Genomic DNA, 23,819 nt, shown 5'->3' with positions numbered 1-23,819 from the left:
GACTTGGTAATGTGAAGTGCTGTTTTATAAGCCTAAGGTTTACCTTTCTAATTATACTTTACCTAATACAATATTAGAGATTATTCAGATTTTTGCAGAGGCAACCTTTTTTTCACTTGAGAAAAAAGGAAACTGAAGTTTGAGGAGGGAGCCACGGTCAGCCCCAGGCCTGCGTCCTCATTTAATTACTTTCTGGGAATAACCCCGTCCCCAAAGAAAGCTACTGTTGAGATTCAGGCTACACCCATGCTTCCCGAAGGGCAGTTCTCACCTGGGAGATCTTGGGGCCCCACCACACACGGGAAACGGCTCAGGGATGGAGTGAGAAAGAGGGCACAAAACAGGATACTCTGGCAGGAGGAAAGTTGAGAGTAGTGGAGAAGGAGACAGTGATTGTGTTAGAATTTTAAAACAGAGAAAACACTGCAAAGAACAAGTAGCTTTCTTTTCTCTGGAGAGACTGTTGTCCATTCCACAAATATGTGCCGGGTCCTGTGCATAGTAGGGAGCAACACAGACTGGGTCCCAGCCCTCTAAGGGCCTCTAGTGTAATGGCAAAGGCAGACTCTGAAACAAACATCAAAGCAGGATAGGAAAGGACAGGGCAGAAGGGGCTGCCCAGAAGAAGGATCCTTACGCTGAAAGCTGAAAAATGAGTAGGATTTGGCTGGGTGTGGTGGCTCACACCTATAATCCTAGCACTTTGGGAGGCTAAGGCAGGTGAACCACTTGAAGTCAGGAGTTGGAGACCAGCCTAGTTAACATGGTGAAACCCCGTCTCTACTAAAAATACAAAAATTAGCTAGATGTAGTGGTGCATGCCTGTAATTTCAGCTACTCAGGAGACTGAGGCATGAGAATTGCTTGAACCCGGGAGGCAGAGGTTGAAATGAGCTGAGATCAAACCATTGCACTCCAACCTGGGTGACAGAGTGAGATTATCTAAAAGAAAAAAAAAAAAAGAATACTACTTTTAAAAGATTTTTTTAAGAAAGAAAAAAGGGGCCGGGCGCGATGGTTCAAGCCTGTAATCCCAGCACTTTGGGAGGCCGAGGCGGGTGGATCACGAGGTCGAGAGATCAAGACCATCCTGGTCAACATGGTGAAACCCCGTCTCTACTAAAAATACAAAAAAACTAGCTGGGCGTGGTGGCACGTGCCTGTAATCCCAGCTACTCAGGAGGCTGAGGCAGGAGAATTGCCTGAACCCAGGAGGCGGAGGTTGCGGTGAGCCGAGATCGCACCATTGCACTCCAGCCTGGGTAACAAGAGCGAAACTCCGTCTCAAAAAGAAAAAAAAAAAAAAAAAAAGAAAGAAAGAAGGAGTTAATGAAAAGACTGTAGGGGCAAGGAGGAGCACTGTTGGCAAACAGAAAGAGAGAAACATGGTGCCCCTCAAGGTACAAAAAAGTCAGAGTGGCTGCAGTGTGGAAAGCTGGAGAGGCAGGTAGGAAATAGAGTATATAGGCTATGAGGCTGTGGGTCCTGGCTATGGGGCATGTCAAAGAAAATGGGTCTTGTGCTAAGAACCTCAGGCAGCCAAGGAAGAAGTCTAGAAGAGAAAAAGCACAAACCAGATACACCTGTCCCAGCTACCCGAGATGCTGAGGCAGAAGGATCCCTTGAGGCCAGGAGTTGGAGAAACAACCTTTGTGCTGCATTCCTCAACGTGTTCTCCCCTATCTCCTCAGGGTCCTTGGGAGGCTGGCTAGGTGAGGATAGTGATCATGCGCTTTGCAGATTTAGAAACTGAGACCCAGTGAGACCGTGACTTGCCCAAGGTCACACAGCTGTTGTATATGTAGCAGGCAATATTGGAACCCAAGTCTCACTCCAGAGCCCCTAAAGCTAGAGAGGTAGATTCTCTCCTTCACTCACTCATTTGTTCATTCATTCAATATACTGCACCTGTGTACAGCCATGCCACCCTGAATGCACCCAATCTTGTCAATTGCACCTTATTCTCCTCCAGGAACTCTTCTTAAAATAGGATTCAGTAATTAGACCAAGGAAATAGATGGGGCCAGGCTAGAATCTGGGCTTTCTTCTGCCAGCAATGGGGAGATGGCTGGCTTCTGAGAAGGTGATTGCCCCTCCCCACTGAGCTGCCTCCTCTCCCCCAGGGCAGGGAGGGCCACTGTTCTCATTTCAGGGAGCATTCTGCCAGAGGCAGCAGCTTCTTAGAAGCAAATTGGTGTTGAGTAAACCTCTACCTTCTGCCATCATTTGTTCTCTGGAGCCCACAGTATCTAGAACTCTTGGGGAACAAGGAAGATTTCCTAGTGGCAGAAAGAACACTCCACTCCACCCACTGTGGCTGAAATTGCCCTGCACTGTGAGCTTAGTGAGAGCAGGGGGCTCTCCTATTCACCCTGGATCTCCACTGAGCCTACAGTGCCTGGCCATAGGGGTGCTCCATTATGATTGGTAGAATGAATGAATATTTAAAGAGAGAGAGAAAGGGAAACATGAAGAAACTTATCTCCAAGATCTGAAGGCCACCCTGTGACCTCAATGAGGAGGAGTTGGCCACATACTTGAATCCTTTCCTATTGATTCAGGGTCTCAAAAGGACTCGGCTTACTCAAATGTCCTGGGGAAAAGAACTGGAAGGAGAAAAGGAGAAAGGAGTTACTACTACTTCCGCTCTTTTAGCCTCTGGTTCTTTCCTGGTGCCAGTAGCACATTCTCTAGCACAGGCATCCAGATGGCAGGGAGGGCCCAGGAAACAGCTGATGATGCTGAGCAGGTCCCCTTGTCTCCGCCCCCCGTGGTCCCATGGATCAGCAGGTGCAGCTCATCTCATTGGCTGGCTTCTGGTTACTCAATAGTGCATGGTAGGCTTTCCATTTGTTATCTTTTTTTTTTTTTTTTTTTTGAGACGGAGTTTCGCTCTTGTTACCCAGGCTGGAGTGCAATGGCGCGATCTCGGCTCACCGCAACCTCCGCCTCCTGGGTTCAGGCAATTCTCCTGCCTCAGCCTCCTGAGTAGCTGGGATTACAGGCACACGCCACCATGCCCAGCTAATTTTTTGTATTTTTAGTAGAGACGGGGTTTCACCATGTTGACTAGGATGGTCTCGATCTCTCGACCTCGTGATCCACCCGCCTCGGCCTCCCAAAGTGCTGGGATTACAGGCTTGAGCCACCGTGCCCGGCCCATTCCATGTGTTATCTTTTAATCCTGATAACCTCAAGAAGTTGATGGCCTTCATCTATCTGGGAGAAAAGGAGACTCAGAAGGGTCAACGAGCTTGTTCCAGTTCTCTAGCTAGTAACTGCAGGCCTGGAATTTAGAATCAGGGATCTTTCTAAAGACATCGCATCCGAAGATGTCAGAGGCATTCTAACCAGAGTGACTCTATCTTGCATGGAGCCTGGGTAAAATGAAGCTGAGACCTGGCTAAGATGTGAAATATTCTTAGTCACAAAATGTTTACAGTTCAGGGAACAGGTTAATAATGTTTACTAAACAGACATTTCTTTACTTCTCTAATAAACTTGCTTTCACTTTATTCTGTGGATTTGCCCCAAATTCCTTCTGGTGTGAAATGCACGAACTGTCTCTTGGGGTCTGGATTGGGACCCCTTTCTGGTAACAAAGACACCATGCACCAGGGGCATAAAAAGAAGGGATGTCTAAGACTTGCTGGTTCTATGGCAGGCAGAGGCAGAAAGAGCCCCATCATCATTACCAGCAAATGGGAAAAGTTCCCAGTTGCAGATATTACGGGTGGGATGGGGCAGGGGCAGTCAGCATTTATAGACTTAGACCCTGAAGAGGCAAAAAAGGAGGGCCATGTTCTTGGATCAGCAGAGCTTCTAGCTCTTTCCTGGTGCCAGTAGCTTATTCTCTAGTGGAGGCATCCAGACGGCAGGGAGGATCCAGGAAACAGCTAAAGATGCTGAGCAGGCCTCCCTTGTTCCCCCTCCCCATGGCCCCATGGATCATCCGGTGCTGCAGCTCATCTCATTGGCTGGCTTCTGGTTACTCATCTCTCCTCTTCTCCATTTTCCCAGCCTGTGGTTGCCATGGAAACACAGAACGGTGATCTCACCATAGGATGAGGGCTGGGAAGATGCTGTTCTTGGCAGGCACTGGTCTTGCTGCCTGCCAGATGTTATATCCACATCTGGATCTGCCAAGGGCAAGACAGGGGAGCACAAAAAGTGACAGGGCTCACGTTCTCCTCCAAATGTCGTGAGCGTAACAGAGCTGGAGGATGCAGGTACTCAGAGGGACGAGGAGAGAGCTGTACATACTTAGAAGAAGGAAGGATATAAACCAGGAGGAAAGGAGATGGGGTGCAGCTTATAGGTTAACCTCAGTGACCCAGGTCTGTGCATGGTGGCGAGGTGGGGGAAGAGCAGTGAGGGTAGTTGGTCTGAGGTTTGTCTAGTAGAGCTTCTCAAAGCCCCATGCTGCTCAACTCGGACAGGCCCCAAGAGAGGGAGCAAATGGATTTTCGGGCAGTGCCCCCCCACAACCCATCCTAAAAGCCTCCATGGACCTCTTTTCACAGTTGCAGCAGTTCCTAATCCTGTCCCAGAAATAAGAAAACTAAGGATTAAAGAAGCAAAGCAATTTGCCTTGGGTAACTAACTCAGCAGGCAAGCTGCAGAACTCAGACTAGGTCTTAGGTGTCTGCACTACCCCTGGAGATAATAACAATAGCAGCAGGAGAAGCAGCAGCAGTGAACATTTACTAAGTCAACCACATTCAGCATTTAAATGTGTTATCTCAGGCTAGGCGTTGTGGCTCATATCTGTTGTAGTCTCGGCACTTTGAAAGGCCAAGGCAAGAAGACTGCTTTAGGCCAGTAATCCAAGACCAGTATGGGCAACAAGGCAAAACACTGTCTCTACCAAAAACAAACAAAAAGCACATAAAAAATTAGCTGGGCATGGTGTCATGCACCTGTAATCCTAACTACTCGGGAGGCTGAGGTGGGAGGATACCTTGAGTCTGAAAGGTCAAGCCTGCAGTGAGCTGAGATCATGCTACTCTACAGCCTGAGTGACAGAGTGAGACTCTCTTAAAATAAAGAAGTAGGCTGGGTGTGGTGGCTCATACCTGTAATCCCAGCACTTTGGGAGGCAAAGGCAGGCGGATCACTTGAGGTCAGGAGTTCAAGACCAGCCTGGCCAACATGGTGAAACCCCGTCTCTACTAAAAATACAAAAATTAGGCAGGTGTGGTGGCCTATGCCTGTAATCCCAGCTACTCGAGAGGCTGAGGCAGAAGAATCACTTGAACAGGGAGGTGGAAGTTGCAGTGAGCAAAGATGGTGCCACTGTGCTCCAGCCTGGGTGACAGAACGAGACTCCTTCTCAAAAAAAAAAAAAAAAAAAAAACACTCAGAGTGCCTTAAGTGAATTGCCCAAGGCCACACAGCTAGTACCCAACGAAATTCAAATCAGAGCTGGGCGTGGTGGTTCACACCTATAATTCCAGCACTTTAGGAGGCCTAAGCGGGCAGATCACGAGGTCAAGAGATCTAGAACATCCTGGCCAACATGGTGAAACCCCATATCTACTAAAAAATACAAAAATTAGCTAGGGATGGTGGTACATGCCTGTAATCCCAGCTACTCGCGAGGCTGAGGCAGGAGAATCACTTGAACCCAGGAGGTGGAGGTTGCAGTGAGCCGAGACTGCGCCACTGCACTCCAGCCTGGTGGTGACAGAGCAAGACTGCATCTCAAAAAAAAAAAAAAAAAAAAAAAAAAAAAGGCTGGGTGTGTGTGGTGGCTCACACCTGTAATCCCAGCTCTTTGGGAGGTCAAGGCAGGAGGATTACCTGAGGTCAGGAGTTCAAGACTAGCCTGACCAAAATGGTGAAACCCTGTCTCTAAAAAAAAAAAAAAAAAGAAAGAAAGAAAGAAAAGAAATTCAGATCAGAACAAAGATCTGCCAGTAGCCATTAGCCCAGCCCCAGCTTTCCATCACTGCATTATAAGGGCCACCACATAAGGAGACAGTTCTAGTCCCTGGCCATGCAGTCCTTGAGAGAGGAGGACCTGTGACTGAAGGCTACGACCTTGAGTCAGAAATCATCTTTTTCCCCTCCTCCTCTCCTGGCACCTGCTCTAACAGTGAGATCACCAAGGCTCCATGCCCAGCCCTGAGGCCTGTCCCTGTAGCTTTGGCAAAAATGACCCTCCAAGTTTTCTGGCAATTGGACTGTCCAAAGGAATCAAGACCTTAGGGTGGGGAGAGGGCTCTTCCTTCCTGGCCTTGTTCCCAGAACAGTCCAGGGAAGGAAAGGGAGGCAGGGTTTGCACGTGGAGAAACAGAGTCCCAGGAAGGAGGACCTGCCACACTATATGCACGTGGCAGAGTTGGCAGGCCTTAGGGCTCCTGTGTTGGCTCCTGCAGGCCCACCCTGGGCAGGCTGTTGCTGAAGTTCACTTCCGCACTACTCCATGTGCTGGGCCTCCTGCCATCACTCGGAAACTGATTTATACCTCACTTCCTCTGAGAAGCCTACACTGAACCTCAGGTCAGGACAGGACCCCCGTTAAAGTCACCACATTAGTTTTGTGTTTGGCTGCCCAGAGGTGAGTGTGTGTTTCGTTCCCTGTTGTCTCTCTTCAAAGCAGGGCCTGGTACAAAATAGGTACTTTAATAACTGCGGAATTAATGAGTGAACTCCTCAGAGCTTCAGCTTGTTCATCTTTTTAAAACGAGAAGATAATACAGTAACACTTATTTCATGGATTTTGTTTTAAAAGTTCAGTGAGGACAAGCGTGGTGCTGTGTGCCTACAGTTTCAGCTTCTTGGGAAGCTAAGGTGGGAGGATCCCTTGAGCCCTGGAGTTTGAGGCCCAGTGAGCTATGATGGCATCACAGCACTCCAGCCTGGGAGACACATTGCGAGACCTTTTCTCTAAAAAATAATAATAAAATGAAAAGTCCAATGAAACAATACACCTAAAGCCCTCAGCATGCAATAAATATCAGTACAAGGTCTTGCTATTTCCACTCAAAGTGCTCAGTAAACTACACAGTGTCAAACCACTGCACAACAGGCTCTGAAGAGGAGGCAACAAAGTACTCAAAGTGCAGGCGGCTAGCTAGTGTGAACAGGTCAGAAAAAGGGCAGCACGTAGGGAAGGTAGCAGTGGGCCGTGAAGAGCTGACCGAATTGGCAGAATTTCTCAGGAGGGTGAGCTGGGAAGGAACTGAGCTATAGCTTGGAGCTGTGCGGAGAGACTGGAAAAGCCCGGAGCACTTGCAGGGGCGGGTGGGGAGCTGGATGGTGGGGTGGGGTGGGGTGAGGTGGAGTGAGGTGGGGTGGGGTGGAGTGAGGTGGGGTGGGGTGGGGTGAGGTGGGGCGGGAGGAGGGCCAGCAGGAGACATTCTGCAGGGAGGGGCAAGCACGTGTGAGCGGACAGGCGCGGACGCGAAAGGTCAGGCTTTCGCTCAAAACAGGCAGAAGACAAGGTCAGCTCAGCCGCAGACGGAGCCCCTGGTGATTGTCTCCGCCACCAGGCAGTGGGAGTGAAGGGACAGCGCGGGCTCGCTAGGCTAAGCTTGCAATCTGAAGATCCATTCACTCCCTATTTCTTGAGACCTTGTCAGTTCCCCTCTGAGCCGCGGGCTTCTCACTTGTAAAACGAGGACGGATGCCCGAGCCAGAAGTCAACCAGTTTTTCCTGGCGTGGGCACCAGCCCAAGGACGAGTTTTCCTTTTCTAGTCTCATCTCTGCTCTGACCCCAAGCTCAAAGAGGGACTGGGCTACGGAAGATATCCATGGCATGCGCCCTAGCTCTCCGGCCGGTAACCGCTGTTTCCTTCTCAGATTCCAGAGTGCCTAGAGGCCAGGAAAGGGAGACGGTCCTGCCAGCCTGGGGTAGAGACTCGGGGGCCAGGCACTGGCGCTGACGCAGGCGAGCAGGGCGCCACTGACTGGTCCCCTCCCACCTCGGCGGGTTGGGGGATGGCGGACCAGCCCCTCCTGGGTGAGCCCTAGCCTGGGGCTTCCTATTTCGGGAGCCGGGGGCGTGGGCCACATCTCATGTGATGCGAGGGCTATTTAAAGCGGCAGCCCGGGCAGGGAGCCGCCGTCCGAGTCTTTGCACGCCTGCTCTCTCACAGCTTGTGTCTCAGCCTAGCCCAGCATCACTATGGTGGACGCTTTCCTGGGCACCTGGAAGCTAGTGGACAGCAAGAATTTCGATGACTACATGAAGTCACTCGGTGAGCAAGCCGCGGGGCTCAGGATGCTGCCTTGGGGAGGGGCTGGTGGCGTGCCTAGCCCCACACAGGGCTCCTGCTGCATCCCTCTTGGTTAAGACTGGGGAATAGGGGAACGCGGAATGGCAGCCTGGGTGGAGCCTGTTCGGAAGGGGCTTTCATGGTCCAAATCTGGTTAGAGACCACGGTAGGGAGGTGGAGGAAGGAGGCAGCTGTGTGAGAGGCTCTTTCCAGGAAGAGGGATATATGATTTGGAGGTATAAGGAGGGTTTGGATAAAGAACACTGATCACAGGAAGGGGAGTCTAGCCAGGGAAGAGAAAGAACAGGGGCATGGGTAGTTTAGAAATTGGAGGAGACTGAACCCAGAAAGGGAATGGGGCAGCTAGGAGTGTACTATGACCTTAAACAAGTAGGAAATACCGAGGAGGAAAATTGGCGGGGAAAAAAACGTGGATCAGTGAATCAGATATGAGGAGATAAGACAGGGACCTGCAGTAAGCAGCAATTCCCATCTCTCTCTGTTGGATTAGGGAAGGGGATTGTTGCTGGAGAATGCTCTTTCTCACCAGCCAGTCTGACCTTGTCCTGCAGTGATATGTAACCAGGACTTAATCACCGTCTGTGAGCCTCGTGGTAGGGTGGGGCAAGCGGCCCATCATCAGCTGGGCCTTTCCTGCAACCCAAGGCTCACCCACCTGTGCGAAGGGTAGGCAGTGAAAGCCATCGGACTTCTGTTGTGCAGTAGAGGGTGTCAGAGCAAGGTCAAGACCTGGGAGGGAGGGTGACAGGTTTAGGAGGATGTGAATAACTGCTGTGGCTTTGAGATGGATAAGAATAAGGATTCAAAGAATCTTACAGGTGAGGAACTTGGAGATTCACATACCATCTGGTTCAACAGGGAAATTGAAACCAGGAGAGTAGAAATGTATTATAACTCCACAGCAGAGCTGATAATGAAAACCTAAGGTTTCTAGATCTGTTACCCAGAGCTCTTTCCACTACCCTACAGGCCCTGGGAGTGGGAAGCAAAGTAGGAACTGCTTAGCTAATGATTGACCTCAGCCCTTCTTCTACTGCTTTGGTCTTAGATGGAGAGGTCAAAGCTCTTAACGGCCCCTACCCTACCCTGGGCGCTATGCCCAGTAATTCCAGGTAGGCAGTCGTTCTTAGAGGAGCAGCCCTCCAACCCCCACTAACACACCCCAGCAGCTACTGGGAAGTTGGAATGCCCAGATTTAGTTCCTCTTTCCAAAGCTAGGCCAGAGCCGAGTCCCTGAACCGAGCTGAAACAACTTTACCACTGTTGTTCCCTTATTCTGCCCCAAGTGGGTGGGTGGGGGGCGATCTCCTTAAAGACCTGCTTATTTTTCGGCAGCCTGCTTTCTTTTCGTAGGAACGAGAAGCCTGGGAAAAGACTCTCCTCAGCTCTCAGTAAATAGCACTGGCTTCATTTCTGAGTAGAACCCAGATCTCCCTCAGTCTCCTAAATTCTGTCAGCTCAATATTCTTCGTTTCTCTTGGTTCAGACCCTCACTCATCCCACAGTGGTTTCCTTTTCAGACACTCTATAGCAAACAGATCTCCCAGTGCAGTGACAAGGTCCTGCTCTGTGAAGGGGAGTGTCATTGGCCTGACTCATCCTGACACCAAGGGGCAAGGCAAAGTTCCTCACTGGCCAAGCAAGGGTAGGCTGACAGCATAGTGGCAGAGGCAGCCCCTGCCCCTCCTGCTGTAGATCTAGGGCTCTCAAGGGGCAAAGAGGTCCCGTCTAGTACCAGTGACCACAGGCACAACTGGTGGCCTGGATTGAGTATGTGCTGGGCAGAATGGCCTAGTGGAAACAGTGAGCCATTTTGGAGCCTAGATTCAAATCTGTCAGTTCACTCCATTTGAATTTAGATGAGACACTTTACTCTCTTTATTTAGGAGTAAATAAATTGGGGATAATCTAGGCTTGAGGGCTGTTACAAGCATTAAGTACAACTACTCATGTAGGGCACGTGCAGAGTACCTAGCTCCAGTAAGCACTCTGTAGCCAGGCACATTTGGAGATTACACACACCACTTCACTACACTGGGCTGCCTCCTGCCTCACCTTTGCCTTGGAGGACAGCTCAGCATAAGCTGCTGGGGGGAGAAGGGGCAGTCGTGATTCTTTGTTCTTTACTTGCTTGCAGGACACTTAGGACTTTGCCCAGTACCCAAGGAAGCCATGCTTGGGTCAGGAAGATAGTCTCTGTAGAGCCTTTGACTGGGAGTCAGGAGACTTGGGTTTGAGTCTAACTCATTGTTTTTGAGATGGAGTTTCGCTCTTGTTGCCCAGGCTGGGGTGCAATGGCATGATCTCAGCTCACTGCAACCTCTGCCTCCCAGGTTCAAGCGATTCTCCTGCCTCAGCCTCCCAAGTAGTTGGGATTACAGGCATGCGCAACCACGCCTAACTAATTTTGTATTTTTAGTAGAGATGGGTTTCTCCATGTTGGTCAGGCCGGTCTCAAACTCCCAAACTCAGGCGATCCACCCACCTTGGCCTCCCAAAGTGTTGAGATTACAGGCGTGAGCCGCTGTGCCCAGCAGAGTCTAACTCATTGTTGCTACCGCTTTAGGCTCCTCCTCAATCTGTGCAAGAGGACAAATACTTCCTTTGTATCTAACTCCTGGATCATAGATAACAGGCTTTGAAAATGCTGGGTTGCCATATATAAGGGACAAGAGCACATTTAATGCTTCTTAGTTTCAGGGTAAAACTTCCAAAGGTGGAAAACTCTTTATTATTCCTAAGGCTTTGGGAGGCAAAGTCTACGTTTCTCAGCCTTATTATTTTATTTTTTTTTTAGAGATGGGTTTCACTATATTGGTCAGGCTGGTCTCGAACTCCTGACCTTGTGATCCACCCACCTCGGCCTCCCAAAGTGCTGGGATTACAGTTGTGAGCCACCATACCTGGCTCTCAGCCTTATTTCTAAGGCCTAGAGAGCTTTTCAGGTGCCCTGGAAAGCCTTATGCTCCAGCCTTGGGAGGCGGTATGGCTGAGCACTTAAGCAAGCTCTGGAGTCAGACGATTCTGGATTTCAATCTCAGATTTGTGACCTAGACTTTAACTCTTATGTTTTTGCATCCATAACGTGGAAAGTCTTCAGAGGAACAGGAAGAACTAAATGAGATAATATATACAGTTCTTACCACACAAAAAACTTACAGTACTTAATAGTAGCTTTTTTTTTTTTTTTTTTTTGAGATAGAATCTCACTCTGTCAGCCAGGTTGGAGTGCAGTGGCACAGTCTCAGCTCACTGCAACCTCCACCTCCTAGGTTCAAGCAATTCTCACGCCTCAGGCTCCCGCATAGCTGGGATTACAGGCACATACCACCACATCTGGCTTTTTGTATTTTTAGTAGAGATGGGTTTTCACCATGTTGGCCAAACTAGTCTCAAACTCCTGGCCTCATGTAATCCACCTGCCTTGGCCTCCCAAAGTGCTGGGATTACAGATGTGAGCTATCAAACTTGGCCTAATAGTAGCTTATTCTAATCCCAGCTCTGCCACTGACTTGCACTGCTGTTCCTTAACCATCTCATCTGTCGAATGGGATCAGTAACCTGTATTCACCAAACAGAACTAAGGGCAAGACTGAATTTTAAAATTCCCAATGCAAAGGCTTTGAAAGATACAGTCCTCCACTTCATCACACCCAGGCCTGAGAGTTATTCATTGAGTTTCTTGAACACCACCTTTCTACTCTAGCTCATATACTCATAACCTTCCCCCTACCCTCAGGTGTGGGTTTTGCTACCAGGCAGGTGGCCAGCATGACCAAGCCTACCACAATCATTGAAAAGAATGGTGACACTATCATCCTAAAAACACACAGCACCTTCAAGAACACAGAGATCAGCTTTAAGCTGGGGGTGGAATTTGATGAGACAACAGCAGATGACAGGAAGGTCAAGGTAAGTCAGGGAAATGGGTCGGGAATGGAGAGTGCTGAGACTCTACCTAGGCTGGTAGTCTTGGCTCCCTGGTATTGTTGCCTGAGGGGTGGACTATCACGGAAGATTTAAATGCAACACGATTCATAAAGCCTGGGTAGTGCTGGAATGCCACTGATGCCAAATAAATGTTAGTTCTGTCATCTTGTTTTCTTCCCTCCCTTCTTGGAATTCATCTACTGGCTGCCTCAGAATGGGCAGTGCAGAATCAGGATGTTCTTCTGACCTCAGTATCTACTCCAGCTCCAGCTGGGTGATCCTGTGTAAGGTATGCAGTAGTAGCTCTAGGTTTCTTTCCCCTTCCATAGATGGTGGAGTTATGTGCCCATGGCTGTGACCTGAAGTGCTTTAGCAATGATGCCCAAAAGTCAGGGCCCTCCACTGAGTGAGGCCATTGTGGCCTCCAGCAGCAAAAAAGGCAGCCAGGAACAAGCAGCACCTACTCAGATGCTGCTTCAACTTCTAAATCTCAGACATGACCAATGACCCTGAAAAATTCCCGATGTTGCCAGCTGACAGGCAGGAAGAGCTATGTGCTGGTACAGGGCATTTGTCTTGTCATAAATGAGTTTGCAGTGTCTTCCCACCAAGCTTCAGCCCCCTCTCCCAGGGTACTGTCACACTGCAGTGGCTGTCTTGACAGCTTGCCTCAGACCTTCCAGGCCCGGCATGGGTACAAGAGAGCTTGGAGGCTTTGACCTCTATAGGGTGTACCTACAGCAGTGTTCTATCATGACACTATCATTCAGCCCATCAGCTGTTTCCTCTTCCTCACAGCTGTCCCCAGAAAGGATAGGATCACACAGGTGCCTGGCAGCAGAGCTGGGGATGGTGCCCGAAGATGGCAGTCTACCTTGGATAAAGGTGGCTGCCCCTACTTCCTTGGGCTTGCCTACTTTCTCAAGGGGCAAGAACCCCAATTAAACACAATAGCCCTCTAGAATCCCTAGGGCAAAAATATCTACTCTGAGTAGGCAAAAAAAAAAAAAAAAAAAAAAAAAAAAAAACTAGGGGAACGAGAACAAGCAGCTTACTTCTAAGAATAAAGACAGCACACTAAAAGACAGGCCCCATATTCCTTACCCCCCAAACAATACACAGAACCTTCTCAGATTCTCCTACTGAACCACCTTGCTCATCAAGATCCCTTAGTCTGGCCTTGTGGCCCCCAAACTCCTAGGAGACACCTGGAAGAGCTGCCAAATGAGAACCAGCTGATGTATGTGGGCAGCACCCAGAGCGGAGGAACGATCCAAGGGCATCCAGTCCCAGGACTGCGGTTGGTGTCCTCTTGCCCCTTTAAAGAGGTCACATGATGTGGCCCAGGAAGAGGTGTAGGAATACAGGGGAGGAAGTCTAATTATCCAATACTTCTTATCACAAAGGGTCTTTCAGACATTATGTGTACTAACCACAAGGCTGGAGATTCTCAAGACTACTCCACCTCCTCAGTCGGTCTTTCCCAGGGATAGACTAGTAAATCTCACCTGTATCTGAGGGGAACAGGCTGTTCAAATAAGTGCCTATCTTGAAGGGTTGTGATGCTTCTCAGAGCCAGGCTCTCTGGCTCCATCATACTGCCTCCCCCTCTCTCATCACCTAATACCTGAAGGCCTCTTCCCCAGCAAGGCAGTAGTGGTGAAGAAGCTGGAGGTGAACTAGATGTCCTGCAGGGCTGGCTGGGAAGTGGATTGCCTGAGCTCTTGTCCTCACACCATCACTAGTTTGGGTCAGAGGCTGTGTCCTCTGTGGCCCCAGTGTCCAGACCCCATCCTGCCCCTCAATCCTAAGATCACAGCTCAGGCCTCTACTCTCTTTCCACAGTCCATTGTGACACTGGATGGAGGCAAACTTGTTCACCTACAGAAGTGGGACGGGCAAGAGACGACACTTGTGCGGGAGCTAATTGATGGAAAACTCATCCTGGTAAGATGGGCAACTTTGGAGCCATATCTAATTGGTTTTTACTACTGCTCTTTCAGCCAAGCCTGTTCTAAAAAGCCAAGTCCTCCCCCGAGAGCCACAGAAGCTGGGACAAGAGTGGTTACAAGGTCAGGGTGGTATCAGGTGGGAATTTTCTGTGTGGCGGCTTTGGACTCACACAGGCTGGGGCTCACATCTTACCTTATAGGTTTCATGACTTCAAATCACCCTCTCCAAGTGCAACTGTAAAATGGGTATTAATAATACCAACCTTGGCCGGGTGCGGTGGCTCAAGCCTGTAATCCCAGCACTTTGGGAGGCCGAGGCGGGTGGATCACGAGGTCAAGAGATCGAGACCATCCTGGTCAACATGGTGAAACCCCGTCTCTACTAAAAATACAAAAAAAAAAAAAAATCAGCTGGGCATGGTGGCGCGTGCCTGTAATCCCAGCTACTCAGGAGGCTGAGGCAGGAGAATTGCCTGAACCCAGGAGGCGGAAGTTGCGGTGAGCCGAGATCGCGCCATTGCACTCCAGCCTGGGTAACAAGAGCGAAACTCTGTCTCAAAGAAAAAAAAAAAAAAGAATACCAACCTTGCTGGGAAGTCTGTAAGAGACAGTGTATGCACAGCACAAAGCATCACTGATACAGCATGTCCTTTGTTTGGTCTTCCTATATTTCCACCTTGCCTCACCCCAGGAAGAAGTAGAAAACAGGGCCAAATCTGAGCCCAGGCCCTCTAGGAGAGGCTCCCATTTCCTACCTCAGCATTCCCTTTTCTCTCCTCCCTACGACTGCACTGTCGCTTGCAGGAACAGGCTGGTGAATGGTGGGGACACTGAATGACAGCACAGTCCTTTCTTCCCCATTTTAGTCCTACCCCATTTTCAAGCTTTCTATGTCTGGCCTACTGCAACTACTTGACTACTGCCTGGGTAGTAGGAAGTACCACAGCCAGGCTAGCAGATACATTCAAGCTTGGAGACTTCACTTGGAGTCTTGACTGAATTCCCCCCAGACCCAGAGAGCAACCAACTGTGGATGCTGCCTAACTGCAGGGCCTCAGGTTTTCACCTGGGCATATTCACTGCACCTCTTCTTGGGTCAGCATAACGTGTTAACTGCATTCTTGTGCACTCATGGGGGACAGCGGTCCCCTTGAGGTTTGGAATGAGGTGCCTAGCTTTGGTGGGGATGTGGTACGCAGGACCAAATTCTCAGTGGACAACTGAACTACAGTGAGGCCATGGGTTTGGCTTTATGATGCCAGACTGGATGGTCGGAGGTATAGGGCTCTGGCCCTGGTACTACCCTAAGTTAGGGAAGAATTGGAGTTATTAGCTGAATACAGTCCTTTCCTGAGTCTCTGGATATTTTTCCTATTTGTCAACTATATGCCAGGCACCATCTTGGGCAAAGAATAAAGGAAGCAAAATGGTATAAGGGAAAAAGAAACACTCAAAGATCTTGACCAAATGTCTTCCTCTCTAAAGGCTAATTTTTCCAAATCTCTAAAATAAGAATTACAATGCCTATCTTAAAGATTTGCTGTACATATCGAAAATATGTATTTTTTATATATATAAATATACATATATATACACATATATATGTGTGTATGTATGTGTGTGTGTGTGTGTGTGTGTGTGTATATATATATATATATATATATACACACACACATATATATGTGCCTGGCACGTAGTAGGTACTCAAGTGACAATTATCAGGAGGAAGGGAGGGTAGAGTAATTGCAATGGCCTTCCTGGCTTCACTCCCCATCTGACTCTGTCTTTCCTTGCAGACACTCACCCACGGCACTGCAGTTTGCACTCGCACTTATGAGAAAGAGGCATGACCTGACTGCACTGTTGCTGACTCCTACTCTGCCAATCGGCTACCCCTCGACTCAGCACCACATTGCCTCATTTCTTCCTCTGCATTTTGTACAAATCCACAAATTCTTCTAGGGTCAGGTGCCACTGGCCTGGATCCACTTCTAGTTTCCATTGTGTATGTGGTTTTTTTGTTAACGGCATTCATAGGGTGCTCTGAGGTCAATAAAGCAGAGCCAAGGCCACCCAGTTGCCTTTTTGCCTTTGGTAACATAACTCTGGGAGTCTTGGTTTCCCCTGTTTGTCAAAGAGTGGGCAGAAATAACTGCCTGAAGGTTACTCAGAAAGAAGCACTGGATGGGAGACTGAAATGGACAGTCTCAGAGACTGATGATCAGCTGATCACCGTACACATTTAATAAAACAGCTGTACCTACACCTTGCCTTTACACTGCCCCACTCCATGGTCAAATTTCCTAGTTCAGTCAGTGGTGGGGCTTCCCCAGGTTTGGCTGTTGAACTGTCACTTCACGCCCATCCTACACTGAGAACTCTTGGGCCTGGCTGTTCTGTGAAATGCTATAGGTCTCCCTTTCCAGAATTCAGGTTCAGGGCACAGAACCCAGGCTTGTACCACGGTGGTGGGAGAAAATGACCACTGGCCAAGATGATTGCTGATCTATGCACCAGGCTAGTTACTCATGGTTACAAATTCTTACTACTTCTCTAATCAACTCTGAGGGAAGAGGGCATCTGATCATCACAAAAGGGAGGGCTTATAAGTGATCTCCCAAGAAGGCTGCGACCAGCTAGAGCCTTTGGCTCTGTACCTCTGCTGGGCATCTCTCCAAAGTCTAAGGTATATTAAATGCTTTTGTGAGCTAGTGCAGGCTCAGTGACTTTAAGTTTGTAAGTTGCCCAGGAAGAAGGATTACAGGAAAAAGAACTTTTAGTAAGTTTAAAACCAAACACATTTCCATTTAGCAACAGGAATTTAAGCAGGGACCTGAAGTGGAATCAACTGATTCACAGAGTAATAAATACAAAGAACAATGATCTTGGCTTCAGCTGTCTGGTTCAGTGGTCTGCTGGAATGCAATACACAAGTGACACTGCAGATTATTTTCTAGCTGTGGTGACCACTGGATGTCACTTCTAGCATAGTAGAACCATATTAGGAGGAATGGGAAAAGTCAGCACCACTTCTCACCATGTTCTGCCTCTTGCTGCCAGTCTCTCTGCTCCCATGTTGGATGCAGCAGAGATCACCCACCAACTGGCCCAGAACAGACCAAATGGAAGGGTCCAACCACTCTTCTCCAACTACAGCCAGACTCATCTCCACAACAGTCTCTGGCTCTAGCCTGGATTCTTACAGGAATCCAGCTCCGGCAGTGGCAGCTGGAGAGGATAATGGAACCTCCTGCTGAATGAAGGAAGTTGGGTGAATGAATGGGTGAGCTGCAGGGTTCACTTGCAAAGGGGCCAGGAGTGATAAGGAAACAACAACTCATTCAGGCAGCTGCTTCTGACCTCTAACTCCCAAACCTGCCTGTTGCATGAGGGGAAGCCATTTCCATGGAAGCAAAGTTAATGGGGTGGGAGGCTATATTCTCACTATTGAGTGTTTCCAGGAGCCTAAAGGCACGAGGCTCCTGGTTCCTTACTCTCAACCACCCCACACTCTTTCTACTCTCACTCCTTGTGTTTCTTCTTGTGCTTCTTCTTCTTTTTCTTCTTCTTTGCTGCCTTGCTGTCTTTTGATGTGTGCCTTGCCCTCTTGCCTGTATCACTCTCAGAGTCTGAGCTGTCAGAATCGGATGACTTCCTGTCTCTATGTTTCTTTTTCTTCTTCTCCTGAAAAGAAAATATTAAAAATCAACATTGTAAGTAAATATTTGCTTTAAACAATCATAGCACATAACTGGCCAGGTGCAGTGGCTCACATCTGTAATCCTAGCACTTTGGGAGGCCAAGGTGGGAGGAATGCTTGAAGCCAGGAGTTCAAGACCAACCTGGCTAACATAGCGAGACTGCATCTCTAAAAAGAAAAAAAAAGAAAAATTATAGCACATAATCAACAGGGGACCACTTAGTAATTTTTTTTTTTTTTTTTTTTTTTTTAGACAGTCTCACTCTGTTGCCCAGGCTGGAGTGCAGTACAGTGGCAATAATCACAGCTCACTGCAACCTCAACCTCTTGGTCTCAAGCAATCCTCAGCCTCCCAAGTAGCTGGGACCACAGGTATGCACCACCACACCCTGCTAATTTTTGTGGAGATGGGGTTTCTCCATGTTGCCCAGGCTGGCCTTGAACTCCTAAGCTCAAGCAATCTGCCCACCTTAGCTTCCCAAGGTGCTAGAATTAAAGGTGTGAGATACCCAGCCACCACTTAATAAAGTATGAGGCATTAAAAACAATAAGGTAAATCTTTAAGTACCAACAATCGAAAAATAGCTAAAACATGTTAAGTAAAAGAACCAAGACATAATGAATGCAGTATGTATTGTAGATTCTAGTGCATATAACATATACATGTGTATTTATATATATATGCAAATGACAAAGTGTATATATTACACATACTTGTGTATATTTAGTATACACAGAGAAAACTGAAAAGGAGACATCAAACTGGTAATAAGTGTTACACACTGGGAATGAAATGAATGGGGGTAAGGATATGGGTCTTTCACTTTTTCCTTTATATACTTCTGTCCAATTTGATTTTTTTAAAAAACAAGTATCTGTTACTTTCATTTTTAAAAGTGCAGGATATTAAAGCTGAAAGGGGTCCTTAAAGATTAGCCAATCTATCTAGAAACAGTGACTCACATATCCAAGGTCAAAGAATAAAAGATTTAAAACTCCTGACTCCCATTCTGTTTGTTATTAGATCCTGCTGCCAGGGGAAATGACTGCATCAAATAATAAGCCTGTACTTGCTACCCTTGAATATTTATCATCTCTAATTTTACAGGCACCTCACAAGATTATACTCATAAAGAAAAGAGCTGAGAATGAACTATCCCAAAACTATATGCACCACACCATGCTACCAAAGTAATAGTACAAACCCATACAAAGGATGAGAGGTAGATTTCCAAGTGTCTAATGGGGCAGTATGGGCAGATTTTAAGCACGGCATAAATCTCTTCTTTGAATTTCAAATATCTATATTGCTTCCATAAGGTTTCTAAGAAGAGGGAGAAAGTATGGGAGGAGAAAGAGCAGAAAAGGACGCCAGCTTCCAACCAGCACCCTGAGAGCTATAAATCTAGCTGAATGATTATCAGGTCTTAGGAGCTGGCTGTGAGAAATGGTGGAAAGAACAATGAAGCAGATATTAGATAGACTTGGACCTGAGTTCTGGCTCTGCCATTTACTATTCTGTATCCGTGGGCAAGTCATCTGACCTCACTGATGACTGGTCCATTAAAATGTAAAATGGAGGCCGGGCGCGGTGGCTCAAGCCTGTAATCCCAGCACTTTGGGAGGCCGAGGTGGGTGGATCACGAGGTCGAGAGATCGAGACCATCCTGGTCAACCTGGTGAAACCCTGTCTCTACTAAAAATACAAAAAATTAGCTGGGCATGGTGGCGTGTGCCTGTAATCCCAGCTACTCAGGAGGCTGAGGCAGGAGAATTGCCTGAACCCAGGAGGCGGAGGTTGCGGTGAGCCGAGATCGCGCCATTGCACTCCAGCCTGGGTAACAAGAGCGAAACTCCGTCTCAAAAAAAAAAAAAAAAAAAATGTAAAATGGAGGTAAGAATAACATCTACATCCTTTACAAAAAATAAAAATAGCTAGGTGTGGTGGTGCCAACACCTGTAGTCCCAGCTACTCAGGAGGCTGAGGTAGGCCACGGATCGCTTGAGCCAGGGAGCTGGAATTGCAGGGAGCCATAATCCTGCCACTGCACTCCAGCCTGGGCAACTAAGTAAGACCCTGTCTCAAAAAACAAACAAACAAAAAAAAAACCCAAAACCCACCTGTGTCATATAGCTATGGTGACGAGTTAATGAGATAGTATCTAAGGCTTAGATGAGTTGAAAGCCATTTGTCCCAGATCACATAGGCACAGCTGGGATCTTCACATAGATCACATGAATGGAAATTTCCTAAGTTTTCCTATGGAGCACATGGCCCTTCTTTCTGTATAGTGACAGGAGGCCTCATGGTATGGTCATTAGAACAACAAATTTTGGAATAAGAGTTAAGTTCACATTCCAACTTTGCCACTTAAGTCACTATGTGACTTAGAACAACGATTTAACTTTTTCAAATCTCAGTTTTCTTTTCAGTAAATAGGAACTAATAAGCACCTATTTCAAAGGATACTATGAGCTTTAAACAAGATAAGCACTAACTATAGTGCCTGACATATTATAGGTACTTAGAGGGAGCTACATGTATTTTTCTCTCATTAACTCCCAGGATGTTCTGACAGCCTGGCCAAGTATCTACAGTCAAAATTTTAAGAGGAGATGAAACAACAGTTCTTTCTTGGCATCACAAAAGAGTAGAGAGAAGCGAACAAAGCTTCTCAGACCCATGTTACCAAGCTATAACAACCATGGCTGGGAGGAGCTGAGAATTGGCAAATCAATAGTTTAGCTACGTTGCTGTACCTTCCTGGATGGCAAGACCATGGAAGTCCATCACAGGGAATTATGAGGTCAAAAGTCTCACTGGCTTCTCCCAGGGGAATATCCTGGGAAGGTAAAAATGAAAACGTAGAGTCTGGCACCAGTTCCCTGCAAGCCTGGTCCAGTATGGATAAATAAGTGAGGAGAGTAATAATACTGCCTTACACCTAAACAGTGCCTTTTGCATTCTTATCTTACAATAATAATCTGTAGGGTCAGAATTCATGAGTTATTTTTCCCATTTGCAGATGGAAAAACTGTAACTCAGAAATGTAAAGTGAGTTGACCAAGGCTAAAGCAGCAAAACCACTGTACTTTCCAACACGGAGTTTGGCACACTGCTCTCTCTCAAAGATGCAGGCTCAGAAGGAGGGAAGATAAAAACAAATCACTAGAAAGCCCTGGCATGCTCGAACATGGACTCTAGCTAGCAAGAAGGGATCAAGGAGATGGCCTTCTCTTAGACCTCAACTTTGATGCAAAAGCTGTTTTGCAGCCTGAACAAAGAATTCAATCTTCCAGCAGATGGTGTCATTTTCCCTGTGTGTCTAGCCTTAAGCTACAGAACAAAAGAACAATGACTTCAGAAGTTGTAGTTCAAAAGCAAAGGTGGGAGTTGTGGTGGGGGAAGACTGAGAGCCAGAAAGTGAACCAAACTTCTGCTCTCAACTGCATTCAAGTGAGAAGGGAAACAGAAGATAACAGTTTAAAAAAATGATGTGGATTCAAGTATCATTTGGAAATAGAAAATTAAAAATAATAATTTTTTTTTTTTTTGAGACAGAGTCTGGCTCTGTTGCCCAGGGTGGAGTGCAGTGACGCAAACTTGGCTCACTGCAACCTCCACGTCCCAGGTTCAAGCAATTCTCTTGCTTCAGCCTCCTGAGTAGCTGGGTTTGCAGGTGCCCACCACCACACCCGACTAATTTTTGTACTTTTAGTAGAGATGGGTTTCGCCATCTTGGCCAGTCTGGTCTTGAACTCCTTAACTCATGATCCACCTGCCTTGGCCTCCGAAAGTGCTGAGGTTACAGGTGTGAGCCACTGTGCTGGCCAGAAAATTAAAAATAAAAAAAAAAATTTTAGCCGGGCACGGTGGCTTAAGCCTGTAATCCCAGCACTTTGGGAGGCTGAGGCGGGTGGATCACGAGGTCAAAAGATCGAGACCATCCTGGTCAATATGGTGAAACCCCGTCTCTACTAAAAATACAAAAAAAATTAGCTGGGCATGGTGGCGCGTGCCTGTAATCCCAGCTACTCAGGAGGTTGAGGCAGGAGAATTGCCTGAAACCGGGAGGCGGAGGTTGCGGTGAGCCGAGATCGCGCCATTGTACTCCAGCCTGGGTAACAAGAGCGAAACTCCATCTCAAAAAAAAAAAAAAAAAAATTTTTAATGACATACGGGTGTGAACCCATGGTACAGGTCAAGAGGGACAGTGAAAAGAAGCCACTGCTCAAATGTCTCAAAGTCTGTTCTTTAGGAAAAACACATATCCTTTGCTAGAGCAGCTAGTCCTCCTATTTTCACTATATTTCTGAAACATGATAGCAGCAGCCCAGTGTGAGAGAGAAACAAAAATTAAAGCAAAAACTAAAAAAGGAGAATATAGCAGTGAACATTTATTGAGTACTTAATTTTCTATTTTATTTATTTACTTATTTTTAAGATGGAGTCTTGCTCTATTGCCCAGGCTGGAGTGCAGTGGCCTGATATTGGCTCACTGCAACATATGGCTCCTGGGTTCAAGCAATTCTCCTTGAATCACTTGTAGTCCCGAGTAGCTGGGACTACAGGCGCATGCTACCACGGCCAGCTAAGTTTTGCTTTTTTTTTTTTTTTAACCAGACTCGGTATTTCACCATGTTAGCCAGGCTGGTTTCAAACACCTCACCTCAAGTGATCTGCCTGCCTCAGCATCCCAAAGTGCTGGGATTACAGGCGTGAGCCACCATACCTAGCCAGTACTTAATTTTCTAAGTGCTAGGATGGGCACACTGCACACATATCTAAACTTCACAACCAATTTATAGACTTGGTGTAAGTATCCCTACATTTTCAGGAAAGGAAACTGTAATTTCAGAGAGGCTGACTGAGATGAACTGACTTGCCCACATGGTAGAACCTGGATTTGACTCAGGCCAGGTCCCAAAGTAGATGTTCTTTCTAGATCTGTCTCTATCAAAGGCAGCAACTAACTTAACACCTCCCAACCAAAAAGGACTGATATGGCCAGAAATCAGTCAAACAAACAAGCATTTCTTCTTGCAAAACAGACTGATTCTCAAGAGATGATTTGATTTTCAAATTGATTCTCTAGGATAAACCTTGGGGAAGTAGGATAGAGGATGATTCCTGTCTAGAACTTGCCTACAAGGCACCAGTATACTATAGGTTGGAAAGGAAAAGGCAGTATCAGAAGAAAAAGTTTTATCAATCGACTCAAGTATTTATTGACATTTACTATCTACAAAGCACTTAGAAAGCCAGTTACATAGTGTTGCGAGACTGTTTCAAAAATAATAATAATAATAAGGCAAATGCACAAAAGATATTTCAGGAAATTATCCTAAGTGGCTTATTACTATGTCCTAGGTTCCTTCCCTTCTCTCCTATTCAAAGACATTCTGTTTTTTGTTGTTGTTTTTACCTAAACTATATTCCAAGCCACCATCATCTCTCACCTGGATTATTATGTATCAACTCTCTGCTTCTACTCTTCCTTTCTGACCATCTCAGTTTCCACACAGCAGCCAGAATAATTTTCTTAAAAGGAAATCAGATCATGTCATTCTTCTGCTCAAAACTGCTAATAACATCCATCTCACTCAAGTGAAACATGAAATCCTCCCAATCACCTATAAGGCCCCAATGATCTGGGTTCCTTCTGACCGAACTTCCTCTTCTACCACTGTCTTTTCATTCATTTCACTCTAGCCACACTGGCCTCCTTAATGTTCCTTAATCATGCCACTCTTTCCCAATATCTAGCTGTTACACTTGCTGAAATGTTCTCTGCACTTATCTGAATAGCTTGTGTCCTCACTTCCTTCTGATATCCACTCAAATGACACTTCATGAGAAAGGCCTGGCCTTACCACACTATCTAAAATGAAAGTCACCTGCTCCCCACATCCTCATTCTAGGACTCCCTATCTCCCATAACTAAATTAATTTTTCTCAATAGCACTTACCACTACTTGCTACATTATTTTTA

At 47.1% G+C, this 23,819-nt stretch overlaps 2 protein-coding genes across 4 annotated transcripts in view; one reads left to right on the top strand and one right to left on the bottom strand.

The window, feature by feature from the left end:
- The first annotated feature begins 8,043 nt into the window (after positions 1-8,043).
- FABP3 (fatty acid binding protein 3) lies at positions 8,044-16,198 on the top strand. Its single transcript, XM_003937591.4, has 4 exons — positions 8,044-8,205; positions 11,984-12,156; positions 14,020-14,121; positions 15,923-16,198. Exons 1-4 carry the CDS (start codon positions 8,133-8,135, stop codon positions 15,974-15,976), a joined length of 402 nt encoding a protein of 133 aa, XP_003937640.1. The 5' UTR covers positions 8,044-8,132; the 3' UTR covers positions 15,977-16,198.
- Positions 16,199-16,884: 686 nt separating this feature from the next.
- ZCCHC17 (zinc finger CCHC-type containing 17) overlaps positions 16,885-23,819 on the bottom strand; it is a 72,663-nt gene continuing 65,728 nt past the window's right edge. For all 3 annotated transcript variants that reach the window (XM_003937589.4, XM_003937590.4, XM_010348161.3), the window contains one exon: positions 16,885-17,810. In XM_003937589.4, coding sequence (XP_003937638.1) covers positions 17,649-17,810 — 162 coding nt within the window. In that variant the 3' untranslated portion in view covers positions 16,885-17,648. The remainder of the gene's footprint in view (positions 17,811-23,819) is intronic.

Source organism: Saimiri boliviensis, chromosome 11, assembly GCF_048565385.1.
Source record: "Saimiri boliviensis isolate mSaiBol1 chromosome 11, mSaiBol1.pri, whole genome shotgun sequence".
NCBI classification, from domain to species: domain Eukaryota; kingdom Metazoa; phylum Chordata; class Mammalia; order Primates; family Cebidae; genus Saimiri; species Saimiri boliviensis.
The sequence above is the reverse complement of the archived record's forward strand: the minus strand, read 5'-3'. Positions and strand labels throughout refer to the sequence as shown.

Coding starts and splice junctions, on each gene's coding strand:
- FABP3 (XM_003937591.4), top strand. CDS start 8,133: ATGGTGGACGCTTTCCTGGGCACCTGGAAGCTAGTGGACAGCAAGAAT. Junction 8,206..11,983: donor TGACTACATGAAGTCACTCG/GTGAGCAAGCCG, acceptor CCCTACCCTCAG/GTGTGGGTTTTGCTACCAGG. Junction 14,122..15,922: donor TTGATGGAAAACTCATCCTG/GTAAGATGGGCA, acceptor CTTTCCTTGCAG/ACACTCACCCACGGCACTGC.